The sequence below is a fragment of the Marmota monax genome, unplaced genomic scaffold, assembly GCF_021218885.2.
Source record: "Marmota monax isolate L192 unplaced genomic scaffold, Marmota_monax_Labrador192_F-V1.1 WCK01_AAM20220418_F8-fsc00021, whole genome shotgun sequence".
Lineage (NCBI taxonomy): Eukaryota > Metazoa > Chordata > Mammalia > Rodentia > Sciuridae > Marmota > Marmota monax.
Genome location: NW_026695228.1, coordinates 26,730,123 through 26,745,534, shown reverse-complemented (window position 1 = coordinate 26,745,534; position 15,412 = coordinate 26,730,123). Strand labels below are relative to the sequence as shown.

At 51.1% G+C, this 15,412-nt stretch overlaps 1 protein-coding gene across 1 annotated transcript; it reads right to left on the bottom strand.

Annotated features, from left to right (window-relative positions):
* Window positions 1-3,793: 3,793 nt before the first annotated feature.
* Cdc37 (cell division cycle 37, HSP90 cochaperone) lies at window positions 3,794-13,983 on the bottom strand. Its single transcript, XM_046436710.2, has 8 exons — window positions 13,784-13,983; window positions 7,824-8,099; window positions 7,173-7,281; window positions 6,957-7,072; window positions 6,751-6,873; window positions 6,023-6,205; window positions 5,850-5,921; window positions 3,794-4,353 (listed from the first exon to the last, which is right to left on the bottom strand). The coding sequence occupies exons 1-8, from the start codon at window positions 13,883-13,885 to the stop codon at window positions 4,198-4,200; spliced, it is 1,137 nt and encodes a 378-aa protein (XP_046292666.1). The 5' UTR covers window positions 13,886-13,983; the 3' UTR covers window positions 3,794-4,197.
* Between the last annotated feature and the right edge of the window lie 1,429 nt (window positions 13,984-15,412).

The window sequence follows — 15,412 nt, the reverse complement described above, 5'->3', positions numbered from 1 at the left end:
AGTGAAGAAAAGGGGTCTGGGGTGAGGTGGAAAGGCTCATGTACTGCCTGAAGCCTCTTTCTAGAACTTTGATATTAGATCTGGACACCCAGCTGGGAGGCCTCAAACCCCACAAGTGTCCAGGGTTTGCTGGGGTCTGAGGGGGTTCCCCCACAAGGGACTTTCCATGCTAAATTGGGGACAGCCCTGGGCACACTGGGACAGTTGGCCACTTTTCAGGAAGAAGCTTGAACTGGGGGATTCCCCTGACCTTGCCTGGTCTGTAGGGAGGGGCCTCCCCAGAGCTCTCACAGGACCTGGGAAAAGCCAGGGTTGGTGAATTGAAAACAAAATCCCTTTGTGTTCTTTTAAATGTTAGAGTTCAAGAAACAGCTCCCCACCCCTAAGAGCTGTGAGGTAAATTTCCTGCGAATCTTTCTAAGAAGGTTTCTTTCCACATTGGGCACGTGTGTGGACCTACATTCTCTAAAAAATTCACACCAGCAACCGCAGATAGTTGGTTTGAAAAGGCAGTTACGTGCGCCAAGGCGGGCACCAAATTCAGATCCCAGATATGCCTTTGCTGTGCTTGTTTCTTTCTCTGTAAATTGGGGTTGCTATTCCGGGTCCCCCATCAGAGTTGTGGCTCAGGCATCAGATGAGTTAATAGAATGGAGCCCAAAGTGGAGGGAACATTCTCCCCCTTGCCACTTTTTTTTTTTTTTTTGGTTGATTTTGGTTCCAGGGGTTGAAGCCAGGGACACTCAACCCATGAGCCACATCCCCAGATCTTTTTTAATTTATTTTATTTTGGGTCAGGTTCTCCCTAAGTTGCTTAGGGCCTCACAAAGTTGTTGAGGCTGGCTTTGAACTTGTGTTCTTTCTGCCTCAGCCTTACAAGCCTCTGGGATTCTAAGTGAGCCACTGTACCTGGCACTTTTTTTTGTTTTCATTTAATGATATTTCTTTGCTATAATTCCTTTATACTACATACAGATCTATTTGGTGGAATTGTTTTATCATGAAATATTTCAAACACTTAAAAAGCATAAATCAAGAGGCTGAGACTGTGGCTCAAGGTAGAGCGTTCGCCTAGCACGTGTGAGGGCCTGGGTGTGATCCTCAGCACCACATAAAAATAAAGATATTGTGTCTAGTTACAACTAAAAAATTTTTTAAACAGCATATAAATCAATAAAAACGTCACCTAGGCAAAAAAAAAAAAAAAAAAAAAAGGAAAAACCCACATGTCCAAGAGATAAATGAATAAATAAAATATGATATATCCACACATGGAATATTAGACAACTATAAAAAGAAAAGAAACTCATTCATGCTAAAATGTGGATGAATCCTAAGGACATCATGCTCAGTGAAATAAGCCACACAAAAGGACAAATACTGTATGGTTCTACTCAGGATGTCCTTAGAGTTGTCACAGAGTCAGAAAGTAGAATGGTGAGTGCCAGGGCCAGGGAAGAGAATAGGGATTTAGTGTTGAACAGGGACAGTTTCAGTTGGGGAAGGTGAGAAAGTTCTGGAGATGGACAGTGAGGTTGAATGGCTGGGGACCACCTTTCTGACCTGAGGGAGCTGCGGAGGGAAACAAATGATGTCTAACAAAGACTGTACCAGGCAGGGAACATCTAAGGCAAACGCCTTGAGGGAAAATCTATCCTTGAACTTAATATAATTGTCATCCATTTGCTGGGATCTGTAACTTGCTTGCTCTGTCCACAATATGAATCTCACAGGTACTGATGCCAATCAATTGCCCCGTTCTATCTCCCAGCATTGTACAAATTGATAAGCTGCAATTTGTCCCTTCTCCTGTGGGAGGACATTGATGTGGTTTTCAGTTTGGGAGATTCTGTGGCTCCAAGAAACCTCTTTCTTTTGCTTTTCAGCATTTTTTTCTTTTTAAGAAAGAAAGCATTATTAAAAAGGAAGGTGAAGGAAAATCTCAGAACTCTGGGTGCAGCCCACCTGGGAGGGACAACAGCACCTTCATCTTTATTTTCGAACAACTAATTAATTTCCATGATTCCAAATCAAAAAGGCACAAAAAGATTTTCAGAGTAAATCCCTACTATGTTTGTGGTCTCCTGTCACCCAGCTCATTACTTAATTCAAAACAAATTTATGAGTTAGGTGTGGTGGCACACACCTGTGATCTCAGGGATTCAGGAGGCTAAGACAGGAGGATCACAAGTTTAAGGCTAACCTGGGCAACTTAAATTTTATGTCAAAATAAAAAATAAAAAAGGGCTGGGGATGTAGTAGCTCAGTGGAAGAGAGCCCCTGGGTTCAACCCTCAGGATCCAAAAAAAAAAAAAAAAAAGTCCCTTCTCCGCTTCTCACCCAGGTACAAAGCACCAGGGGACCACACTCCATTTTGCAGCTCACTATTTCCCCCTGGTGGTAATTGGCTTGGGCACAACAGCAGCTTGGCCTCTTTCATCCCCTGCTCCGGCAGTTTTCCTAAACCTGTGTGCCAGGATCCCTTTACAGCATGGTAGATATTATAGGAAAAAAATGACTGTTTCTGCCCTGTTGGCACCTACAGCACACAAAAGTTGACAAAACAGGTCAGCAAAAGCAGGGCACACAGTCAGGTGAGGCAGGCTGGGTGGCTAGGTGTGAAGGTGACTCAGAAAGGGGGGTCAAGAAGTACTTCTAGAAGGTGGCACCAAGCTGTGATCTCCGGGACAACTGGCTCCTAGTGAGTGGTGTCTTCTTGGAACAGGCAGAGGGCTCCACTGGGTTGGAGATGGATATCCAAGTCTAGGGCTGATTGAGTGGTTTATCATACTATTCTTTACTCATTTATTTGCAGTGCTGGAGATCAAACCCAGGGCCTTTCCCATTATAGGCAAGCATTCTACCACTGAGCTACACCCCAGGCCTGTGTTACTCTTTTAAGTCCTTTCCATGGCTGAATGTTTCATGACTTCTTAAAGCAGCAACCCCTTGCAGGGAAGGGTGTTCCAGGTAGGATAGGCAAGTGTCAAAACCATTTTGATCCTTGCTGTCCAAAGGGAGATACCAAGACCAAGTCATCTAAGGCCACAGTGATAAAGAGACACTTTAAAGGCTGGGGCTGTATGTAGTTCAGTGGTAGAGAGCATGGTTAGCATGTGAGGCCTGGGGTTCCAACCTCAACACAGAACGTATACTAATTCAAGCACTCAGATCAGCATGGAGGTAATTCAAGCACTCAGATCAGCATGGAGGGAGTAGGGATGGAAGGAATATGGAAAGCAGAAAGGGAGAAGAGGGTGGAGGTGATAGCCACACGGTGCAGAGCCTGGTGAGCCGCAGGGAGGACTTTGGCTTCAGCTCTAAGGGGGAAGCTGCCCTGACTGGTGTTCACAAAGGTCCTCTGGTAGCTCCTGGGAAGTGGGTAGGGGCTATGGAGGTCAGCATTTTAGGGTTAGAGGTGAAAGGGACCCAGACCATGGTGGAGATGAAGGCAGGGGTCTGATTCCAGATCAGTTCTGGGGACAAGCTGTTCTCAAATAAGGGGACAGGGAAGGCGCAGCTGAGGAGGCCACTCCTGAGTGGGCGGACTGGTGGAAGGGGGCTGGGAGGAACAAGAGAGCACTGAGGGGTGCCCTGCAGGGGTGAGAAGTGAAGATCTAGGACTTTTCTGATGCAATGGCACCTAGAAGATTGTTCTAGACAGTGGAACAGCATGTGGCAGGGCCAAGAGTGAGGACTGAAACAGTTGGAAGAAAGCCTGGGGAGCAAAGGGCTCCATTAGTACTCCACCGGGTTCCCCTTCTGCCCCTAAAATAATAGCTATGGCCACCACAAGCATCTGAAATCCTTTATTGGAAGATCATTGCTCTTTACCAAATAGAAGACTTGACAGACAGACCCACAGTGACCGGCCCCTTGACTGGGGACCCTCTGCCCAATGGAGGGCAGGCCTGGCGACCTCTGCCCCTCCCTGGACCCCTGGGCCTTTGGCATAATGCTGGCGGGTTGGGGGGGCTGCAGGCAGTGAAGCCCCTTTACTCAAAGCAGAGACTTGGATGAGCACTGGGAACAGGGCAGTGAAAGAGGAAGGCAGGGCAGACCCCCGGGGACTGGGGGGAGCAGCAAAAGTGGAGGAAGCCAGGGGCTGGAGAGATGGTGTCTATTTTTTGTTTTCTGTAAAGGGGAGCATATAGGCCTGCAGGCAGGCAGGCGGGTGGTGGCAGTGCCTGGGGTGGGTCACGCGCTGACATCTTTCTCATCACCCGGTTTGGGAACGGCTTCCAGCAATGGGTCCCCGGGGCCCGCCTCCTCCCCCTCCTTGGCCTCGCTGGACTTGGAGTTGGGGACCCAGAGGCCAGAGTCGATGCAACGCTGCATGTGGTACTTCGCATCCTGTGGGGAGAAGGGTGAGCAGGTAAGGCTGGGCTGCTACTGCTTGGTGGCCCAGGTGTCCCCTGCATATCCTCAAACTTGCTCACCACTTACTCTACTCATCGGAGCTGTCAACAATGAAGGAAATATCTGTCCTGTGTGCCACACTGTCCAGTTACTACCACCAGCAACATGGGGCTACTGAGTCCTTTAAATGTGGGCGGTCTAGGTGAGGAACGGAACCTTTTTCTTTTATTTGTAATACTGGGGATTAAACCCAGGAATGCCCTATCACTGACCTGTATCCTCAGCCTTTTTATTTTGTTTTATTTATTTTTTGGTTCTGGGGATTGAACCCAGGGGTGCTCTACCACTGAGTTACATCCCAGTCCCTTTTTATATTTTTAAATTTTGAGACAGGATCTTGCTAAGTTGCTGAGACTAGCCTCAAACTTGTGATCCTCTGCCTCTGGAGTCACTGGGATTATAGGCATTCCCCCATGCCTGGCTTCAACTTTAAATTTTTATAGTGTCAGTCTAGAATAAAAGTTAGCAAACTTTTTTTTCTTTTTCTTTTTCAATGCTGGGGATGGAACCCAGGGCCTCAGCCATGCTAGGAAATTTTCCTACCTCTGAGCTATAACCTCAGCCTCAGCAAAATTTCTTGTAGAGGGCTAATAAGTAAATATTTTTGGTTTTGTGGACCATACGGTCTCTGTCAGAATGATTTAACTCATTACTCCTTAAATCTGTAGTCATAGTGCAAAATTAGTTGTGGACAATATGATAACAAGTGAGTGCAGCTGCTATGTTTCAGTAAAACTTTATTTCATAAAGGCAGACAATGAGCCTTCCAGTTATACTTTGCAGACCCTGGTCTAGATGTTTATCCCCAAAGAAGTTTATAGACATCCTTGGTCAAGTCCTGTGACTAGACCCATTTTATAGACCAGGAAACCAACACGGACAAACAGGAAGCCAGGTGGCAGGAATGGCATCAAATGAAGGCCGACTAAGGCTCAAGCCTCTGGCTGGGAATGCAGCGCAGTGGCAGGGCCCTTGCCTGGCATGTCTGAGGCCTAGGAGCAATCCTCAGCACCACACAGGCACTTCCCAGTCCTTGTCCACCAGCACCGTCACTATTCCAGATAATAAACATTAAGAGCTCTTATTGACCAGCTCTTCTCATGTGCTCAGCACCTCCCCACATGCATTCTACGAGTTAATACTGAGAAACTGTGGTTCAGATGAGGAAACTAAGGCTAGGATCACAAATGGCCCACCATGACAGCGATCAGCCATCATAGAAACAGGGCTGAGAAGTGCCACGTTTTGTGCTGGATGCTGAGCACACTATAGGTGCTCAATAAACCCAAGTGCACATGTGGCACAGTAACATGACCCCCTCCTTACTCCCTGGAAGGACACTTTATCAGTCTGCTTCAGAAACTCAGGAGCAGGATTGAGAGGGGACACATGGCTTGCCCCAAAGAGCCTGAGACGCAGTTGGTACTCACAGTGGGGTCCATCTTGCTGATGGCATCTTGGAGCATCTGCACATCCTTCACATCAAAGCACTTTTGAAGTTCCTGGGGGTGCAGAGGGGCCGGAGTCAGGGCTGGGTCCCTGAGATCCCAGTGGGGCCTGCTCATTGCCTGCCTGCCACCCGCCTAGGGCTGGGGAGCCGCACCTCAGGGAGGGACTCGTAGACCTCGACGGGGTCCAAGCCACCAGGGCCCAGCCGCTTCTTGCGCTCCTCTGCCTCATACTCCTTCATGGCCTTCTCGATGCGCAGCTTGGCGCGGCCCCGCACACGCTCCTTGAAGGCCTCTAGCTCGTCGTTAAAGCCCTCCATGTACTGGCGGTCGGCTGTCTGCAGAGAACACAGGGGCATTCACTGGACATGGGCCCGACATCCAGGTGGGTTCTAAACTGCATGAAGGGCATGCCTAGGCTTGGGCCTCTCCTCACCTGTCCTTCATTTGGCTTCCCTACCCGGGACCTTGTCCACTCTGCCCTCCCCAACTACAGACCCACAGCAGCATGTCCTCAGTGTCTTCATAGTGGGGTTCTACCAGCATCTCAGACTCAATATGGTCACAGCCCAGCTCTGGATTTCCCTCCAGCCTGCTTTGCTCTTCCCAGCATCAGAGTGGTTAGCTCTATTTCTCTAGGTGCTCAGATCAAAACCCTGTAGGCATAACTCTGTCCCTCGCCCCATTTTAGGATGTTCCATGCTCAAAATGTGGCTGCCACTGGACCACTTCCCACCCACCATGACCCCGGGCTCTCCTGACACATGATGTTCTGACCCACAGGAGCTTGAATCTGAGTGCATACTCCCTGCCTCCCCCAGAGGACTCTGGAATGGTTCCTTATAGAGGGGCCTCTGATCACCCAGCTGCTCAGGGACCATACCTTAATCTTAGTGAAGAACTGTCTGAAGCAGGCACGGGGGTCCACCTTCAGACTCTTGGCCAGCTCCAGGATGAACTGCATGACAATGGTCTGGTGGGCCACCTGCTCCATGAGTGCACATTTCTGCCAGGAAAAAGAGGCATGGTGTCTCCAAGTGGCAGCCTCAGAATGACCCTTTCCCCAGTCTACAGCCAGACTCCACTCACCTCTTCCACCTCTAGGTCAATGCACCAGATAACCAAGTAGTTGGCTGTCTCCTCACATACCAAGTGGACATTGTCTGACAGGTACTTCTGGCTGTCATCCCAGCGGCGGAGCATGCCTATAGAAAAGTGTTGGCAAGGTGCTGAAAAGGGCCTGGAGGCAAAGGGCTGGCCCCTACCTGGCCTTGCCTCCCCCGTGGCATCCCCAGCCCAACTCACCAAAGTGCTTGATCTGTTTCTCGTACTTCTCCACAAAGGTTTTGTGTTTCTGCTCCCTCACTTCCTCTGAATCCTCCTCTGCCTTCTCAGGCTTGGTATTGACCATGCTCTGTGACAGGGCAAGAGGGGAAATGGGCTGGGGCAAGGCTGCGAAGCGCGGGGGCCGCGGCCGCAGTGCCCATCCCATCAACGGCGGAGGTGGCCTCAGAGCCATGTGCATCAAGGTGGCAGGAGCGTGGGCGTGGGCCTTCAGGCAGATCAGAGGGGACCGGTGGGGTGCTTCATTCACCCAGTCCCCCAAACTGCCCCCCCCGACATCTGGGTTTTTTTTAAATATTGTTTTTAGTTATAGTTGGACACAATACCTTTAATTAATTAATTTATTTATTTACACGTGGCGCTGAGGATCCAACCCAGCGCCTCGCATATACTAGGCAAGCGCTCTACCGCTGAGCCCCAGCCCCAATTTTTTTTTTTGGTGGTGCTGGGGATACAACTTAGGTCCTCACATTACTGCTCTGCCATGGAGCCACACCCAACCCCTATCCCATCCTCAGACTTGGTTTGGGCGGCACCTACACCCCATGTGGCACTGGCTGTCCTGTTCCCCTGACACGAGTCCTGGCCTCCTTCCACCAGTGCCCCACACACCTTGCTGAAGCCATCTTTGCTGAGCGTGTCCACATTCCAGGGCATGCTCTTTTCCTTCTTGCGCATCTCCTCCAGCTTCTGCTCCCAGCTACGCTCCTCCTTGCGCAGTTGCTGTGCCTCAGCCTGCAGTCGCTCCAGCTCCGCCTGGCCACCTTCGGCCACCTCCAGCTCCTTCAGCTTCCGTTGGCACTCGGCCACCTTGCGCTTGCACTCGCGGCAACCCCTGTCCAGCTCCTCCTTCTCCTTCTGGAACTGCTCCATGCGTTCCACTCGGGCCTGCAGGTAGGGACAGTCAGCGGGCAGTCCGTCACTCCGGGAACAGTCTGTCCCTTGACCCTGGCCTCATTGCAGCCTGGAACTCGCACTGGAGATGGCCCCAGAAAATATGGGCAGCAGCAATCTCCATGCCCTGCTATCCCAGCTTCCACCCTCAGTCCCGTGGATGCTGGGGCCACCTGAGTCATGTTGGGTACCTCTTCTGCTCAGAGCTCTCTGTGGCTCCCACCTCACTCAGAACAAAACCCAAGTCTTCACTGCAGCTCCCAGGACCCTGCACAATCTGTCCTGTCACCTCCTCCCTCCAGTCACAGTGGCTGCCTCTCTTTTTCTTGAGCTCATTTCCCTTGAACCTCAGGACCTTTGTACTACATGCTCAGTCCCCAGATACCCACCCCCAAACTTGCGGCCTCATGTCCTCACCCTCCGGGCTGGAATGCTATTGGTATTACACTGAAGGTAGAAGCCTTCAGGCATTCTTGCCCTGCTTTGTCTGCCTCCTCAGGACTGGCCGCCTGATAATATCTTGTGACAATTATCTGTCATATTTTGGGTGCAGTTCTCCTCCAAGAATATTGACTTCATGAGATGGGGATTTGCTCACTGCTGTATCTCCAGGGCCAGATTGGGACCGGCACATGGTAGGAGTCCAGGGAAGGGTGGTCTGGTCAGGTGAATAAAGTAATGAGATGCCACCCCTCCCCTGGCTCTCAGACTCTGCCTCTGAACTGGACCTGCCCTCAGCCACACCAGGGCTCCCAGCCCTGCCAACAATCCCCTCAAGCTAACTCTGCCTAGAATGCTGCAGCCATCTCCAACTCCAAGCTCAAAACAGAACTCAAGCCCTTACTCCCCCAGTCAGGTCCTCTGCTGTGCCCTCACTCAGCGCAGGCCCTGCCCTCCTGCCATGAGGTTTTCACTCTTGACTTTTATCCACTTCCTGCCACCCTAGCTTGGCAGTGGGTTTACTGTCCAGGGCCCCTCAGCTGGCTCTAGGCCAGCAAGTCTTTCTGATCCCAGTGCTGTGTCCATCCTCAATCCTGGGCATTACTGCCCTCTTGATCAGACCCCTATCCAGACTACCCTCAGATCTCCCACCTTCTCTACTCTATCCTTGCTTGACTCCAGTGCCATCTCTCCTGTTCAACAGTGCCTGCTCTAGCCAGAGTCACTGACTGAGCCCTGAGGGGTGCCACCACTTCATACTATGTCCCTCTCCAAGCCAGGCTTGGAGCCTGTCAGGAGGGCCTTTGAAACCTTTTTATCTGAGGCAGCCCTCACTACCACCTCATCCTAGACAGTCTCTGTTCAGATGGGTCTCCCCCTGCTGGACCCCACCCAAGACTGTTTGTGACCATCAGATGATGTGAAGAGGTGCTTGACCTTGGGTTATATCCCATGGCCACTGTATACCAGATGGTTATCCCTGGGTATCCACTAGCCTCTGGGAACTTGGGTTTCCTCATGGTCAATGCAAACAACAGCTGACCTCATAAGGTTGTAAAGATCCTCTTCAACTTAATGGGGGTCATATCATAATAAATCCATAAGCTGAAAACATCAGTAAGTCAAAAACTGCATGTAATACTGCCAGGCATGGTGGCGTACATCTGTAATCCCAGCAAGTCAGAAGGCTAAGGCAGGAGGATCACAAGTTTGAAGCAGCCTCAGCAACTTAAGAAAGACCATGCCTCAAAATGAAAAATAAAAAGGCTGGGGGATGTGGTTCAGTGGTAGAGCACCCCTTAGTTCAATCCCTGGTACCCCCCCCCCCGCAAAAAAAGAACAAAAGCATGTAATACAACTCACTCCAGAATATCCTAGCTTAGCCTAGCTGACTTGACATGCTTGGAACACTTACCTGAGCCTACAGTTAGGCAAAATCTAATCACCTAATAATACAAAATTATTTTATAACACTGCATTGACTATCTCGTGTTTTTTATTTATTTGTTGGAGATGGGGTCTTGCCATGTTGCCCAGGTTGGCCCTGAACCCTTGGGTTCAAGCAATCCTCCTGCCTCAGCCTCCCAAGTGGCTGAAACTATAGGTGTGCACCATTGCTCTGGTTCTCATGTAACTTATTGAATACTGCGCTAAAATAGCGTGAAGAATAGAACAGCTGCACAGGAATACTTCACACCGCTGGGGGGAAAATCAAAGTGAAACCAAGGTAAGTCAGGGACTGTCTGTACCAGCAGGAGCAAAAAGGATGATTACAGTTAAAAGTCTCGAGCTGTGAGCCGGGCATGGTGGCACACAGCTGTAATCCCAGCTACTCAGGAGGATCACAAGTTCACGGCCAGCTTCAGCAACTTAGTGAAACCCTGTCTCAAAATAAAATAAAAAGGATTAGTGAGTGGCTCAGTGGTAGAGCTCCTCTGGGTTCAATCCCCAGCAAAGGGAGAGAAAAAAAAAAAAAGTCCAGGGCTGTGCTGGATGCTCAGCAAGCACCATTTCCAAGTTGGCTACTGTCATAACCAACTGTCCAAGGGGACAATCTTTCCCTCTCTCTCTGAGGACTATTCTGAGACTTAAACAAGGAAATGTGTCTCAAGTGTTCTACTGGCTTTCTGGCCCAGTAGAAATGTGGGGTGACTAGGAGTGGTCACTACCCCCGCATCACAGCACCCAGCTCTGCCATGTACTAGTAATCTGGCTAAGTCCCTTAAATTTCTCATGGTCTTGTTTTTTCCTCTCTGTGAAACAGAACCTCACAGAGGAGACCCACTGAGTAACTGCACAGAAAATGCTTCCAACACAGCACTTGGTGTCCCACTGTTATCATCATTGTCCTTGTCAAAGCCACTGGAATGACCTGCTGATTCACTCTATGCCTTACTGAGGCAGTGTGCCCAGATAGCCCAGGGCCAGGCACACTGGAGTCTATTCTAATGCCACACAGCCAAGTCTGAGCCTTGCTTTCTGCATATGAATAACAGATCAAGATGATCCCCACTTCCCACAGAAAGCAGCCCTGGCCTCCATTTCCCCACAATGGGTCTGTCACCCTGGGGCCCTCCTGGTTTCTAGAGGTAAGGGGTTCTTTCAGGTTGGCACCATGCTGGCCCTGGGCAGCAGCAGGAACTGACCATCCTATTGGCTTCTGCTGGGCTGCACCACTCTCCCCAGCGTCCTCTAGAGTGGCTGCCAGGGAGGCCAAAGCTAAAAAAGGCCTGAAGCTGGGGGGGCGGCAGTCTGCCCAACTGAGCTTCACACTTCCCGTGTGGGAGGGGTCACCGCAGGCTGGGCAAGACAGAAGGCCTGGGAGCAAGAAAGTTCTCCAGGTGTCACTGTCCTGCCTTACAGATAGGAAAACTGAGGCTCACAGCATGTCAATGGAAGGAGCCAGAAGAAGCCACAGATGGCAGCTATCTCTGGGGAAGGAAGTTGGAGAGATGGGGCTGTGAAGAGACTCATATATCCCATCTCAAACCTTTGGAATTTGTGAGCAAGAATTACCTAAATAATGAAGACAATAGGAGCTAGTGCCCCAGGAGCTTACAGACAGCAAATAAATACAGTAACCCTTTCAACAAACCTACAGGGTAGATGAATCTCAGCTGGGGAAACTGAAACACACTGGAAGTCACATGGTATGTCAGTAATATAGAAGGAGCCAGAATTTGAACCCAGGTGGTCAGGCCTGTGCTTGAAAACACAATACTATCATGCTACCTTCTTACTAATGTCCACTCCCCCATCCAGAATGTTTAGTCCTCCCAGGCCCTGGCCCAAATTTTCTTCACAACTAGTCTCATTTCACTTTTAAAAGGGTCTCACAGAAGCAGTGGGGCCATATTAGCCCAGTTTCACACGGGCTCTGAAAACTTACGTGTCATTCCATTGAAGCAAGAACAGGCAGGGCTGGGATTAGAACCTATCCCTGAATCTGTGCTGGAGCTGCTGAGGTCTGCTGCTTCCCCTACTCTCTACTATAGCCAGAGCAGCAGGACAGGAAATGGTTCTATGCCAGGAGAGGGGAGGCCTCCCACCCAGCAGGACCAAACTGTTCTCTTCACAGTAGTAAAATTAACCTCTTTATGTGACAGAAATAGGTGTTCCCAAGAATAGTCTTTAGAGCTTTGCGGAGGTCTTAAATATTTCATAATAAAATGTTACACACTGCAAGAAATAGAAGTGCTAGAACTTTCTTCCCACACTCCAGGGGTTTGCCCAGCAGGTACTCTACCAAGGAGGCTGCAGTTTTAAGGAATAAGTCTGGAGGTAAGACTGACGCTAAGATGTAGAGACTAATACCATATCCCAAGGGCTTTCTAGGAGTTTCTGGACAAATAACTGGAAGTTGCCATAAAAGAGGGTGGGTGAGGGCTGGGGATGTGGCTCAAGCGGTAGCGTGCTCGCCTGGCATGCGTGCGGCCTGGGTTCGATCCTCAGCACCACATACAAACAAAGATGTTGTGTCCGCCGAAAGCTTAAAAAAATAAATAAATAAAAATTCTCTCTCTCTCTCTCTTTAAAAAAAAAAAGAGGGTGGGTGAGAGATTCCTAACTGGAAGTTTCGATTTGAAGGCATAATGGGGACAGGTTTGTGGGTGTAGGTGCTCTAATTTGGGGAGCAAGAAGTTAGGCCATCAAGGCTTTAGAGCACTATTGGTCTGTGAACACTGATGGACAGAAGAGGGGTGGTAGTACAGATTTCATCCAAACTTGGGATCTAAGGTATGGATGGAGGCAGGGTGTTGTTGGTAGGTAGATAGAAGGGTCAGTGACTATGGAATCAGACCCAGAGGGTCACTGGTGAGAGCATAGACAATCCTGATGCTAGAATGCAGCCCAAGAGGCTGGGAGACAAGTAAGGCAGGGCAGTTTGGGGTCCTGGGCTTGGGTTGTGTGAGTTTCCAGTGATGGGGAAGGTTAATACAGGAAGTCATGGTCTTGGAGGTGGGCACCGATGGGATCTGTAACCCTACACAAGGGGCATGGGTGGGCCGGAAACTAAGTGGGCGGGATTTCCTGGTATAATGGAAAACGGGGTCTAGAGGAGGTGAGGCCAAAGGAGTACAGCTGGAATTGGACTCGCCATGAGGGTGGAGCTGGAAACTGAATATGGAAGGGAACCAGGCTCCAAAATTTAAGTCCTAGGTGGGACTGAAGACCCTGGTGGGGCACAGGTCTACACTCTAGGAAGGGGTTTCTGAATCTTAATGTTGGATGGAGTTCCTTGTTCGGTTTGGAAAAGAAGTGGGGTGTCTGGATCCGAATTGGAATCCCTGGCTAAGACTCTAGGAGAGTCTCAGGATATAATCAACTTATTGAGGGTCTGGACTCCAGAAATTGGGAAGATGTTGAAGGGAGATCCCAAATCAGAAGTGGGTACGTGAATAGGTTTAGGGATCATCTAGCAGAAATCGGGTCCAGACTGAGGCAAACTTCTGGGTGTAAACGAAAGGTCCCAGACTAGATTAAGGAGACTCCCAAGGTTCGGCTTGGGAATCTAGATTATGATAAAGCCCTAAAGGTCAATAGGAAGTCTCACGCAGAAAGCAGAGGGGGGCCCAGTGATACTTGGGTACCAGAGTTGAATCGAGGATCCTGAAAGCCCAAACTGTGTGGCAGGAATCCCAAGTGTCAACAGCGGGGTCCCTGGGCAGTACTAGGGGGTCAGAACTCTGGAGCAGGGTCCCGGGAGTGGGAAAAGGAGATAGGCGCGCAGGCGCTACCTGGTGCCGCCAGCGGAAGAGGCTGGCCGTGTCGATGTTGGGGTGCGTCTCGTCCTCATCGTCAGACACTTCGATGTGGTCCCACACGCTGTAGTCCACCATCTTGCCTCGGCGGCCCAGCCCGCTCTGGCTCTGGTAGCAGAGGCGGCGGCAGTGCTGGAGATTCGGGCCGCGGAGCCCCGCCCCTTCCGCTTCCGTCCGGACGCTCAGCCCCCACCATCGCTTGACGTCACATCCTTAGTAACCGTCGCGGCGGCCCTGGAAACCAGGCCCGCCTTAAAGGGCCCTGCGCACGTGTTCCGGAGCACTGAGAGTTCCCTCCGAGACCCTGCCTCATTGGGCCCTGGGGCTCCGCTAGGCATTTCTTGGGGGCATACGGATAGTCACCCCAACCACGAGCCCTCTTCATCTCCCGCCGCCTTGCGGTGGACGTTCAGGGCAGCGGTGGGGATGCGGGATGAGTTGAGATAGAGGAAGAGGATTGTCCCCTTAGCCACGCCGCAATGACATCAGCCCGGGCTCACTGCATGGGGCGGGGCCAAGGCTAGAAACCTACCCCTGGTAAAACAGGAGTTAACCCTGTTCTGGAGAGGGGTACCCGATCTGATGGAACTTTCCCAGTTCGAAGGTGACATGATTCTGTCCTGGGAAGGTCTAAGTGTGGAGTGATATGGCTCTGCCCCTGGGAAGGGTCAGAGGTGGAGGGGTGATTGTAGCCCTGCCTTGGGAACTTGTTTTTCCCATGTTTTGACCACAACCTCTAACCCCGCCTCCATCTCCTGCCACCTAAAAAACGACTGGTGCACAAGCACCGCCTCCGACATCAGCGAGACCGCCTAACGGGTCTCGTGCGCCTGTCCGCTGCGTCTCCCCGCACTGCCGCTGAGTGTCGCTAATGTCTAGCTAGCTACAAATGCTTCTGGCCCCGCTCCCAGTCCGGGATCACGGAGGCTCAGAGGGGGGCTTTCCTTGTTGTCGCAGTCTCTGGCTGCTCATAACCCCTCCCTGTTCATTTTGGGCCCGCAACCTCAGCAGGAGCTTGAAGGATTCCATTACTCTTAACTTGGGGGACCTCGGCTGTACACTTTTCTAGATCCCAACCCACGCTTTGATAACTGGATAAAAAGCCATGTTGTAGCCTAGGGCCAGGATTATCTCAGATTAAAAGGTGTCCGCGTGGTGCAGGTGGGATAGGAGGAGCTCAATCACCTGGGTGAAGGGTGCCTCTTCCCGGCCTTCCCCAGAGCGGGTGTTGGGGGCGGATCTGGAGAAAAAGGAGTAAAGGGCTCCAGATTGGGCCCCAGGGGGAAGGAAGGAGGGATTCCCCGGCTCAGGGAGGGGGAGGGGCCATCGGGACAAAAGCGCCCTCCCACTGTCACCCCTCCCCCTCGCTCTCCATTCAAACCCGCGAGTGGGCGGGCGGGCGGGGGAGTCCCCTTCTCTTTCCCCTCCCGGTACAGCCCGGTCAGTCCAGCCCCAGCGGCAGTCACGGCCCAGGCACGCGCGCGCACGAACCTACATCCAGCGGGTCTCACAATCGCGCACACACATTCACACACACTCACACACCAGCAAACAAAGGGTCTGGACACCTCTGTCCCCTCCCGCCCTCGAGGCCGGAGAGGGCGG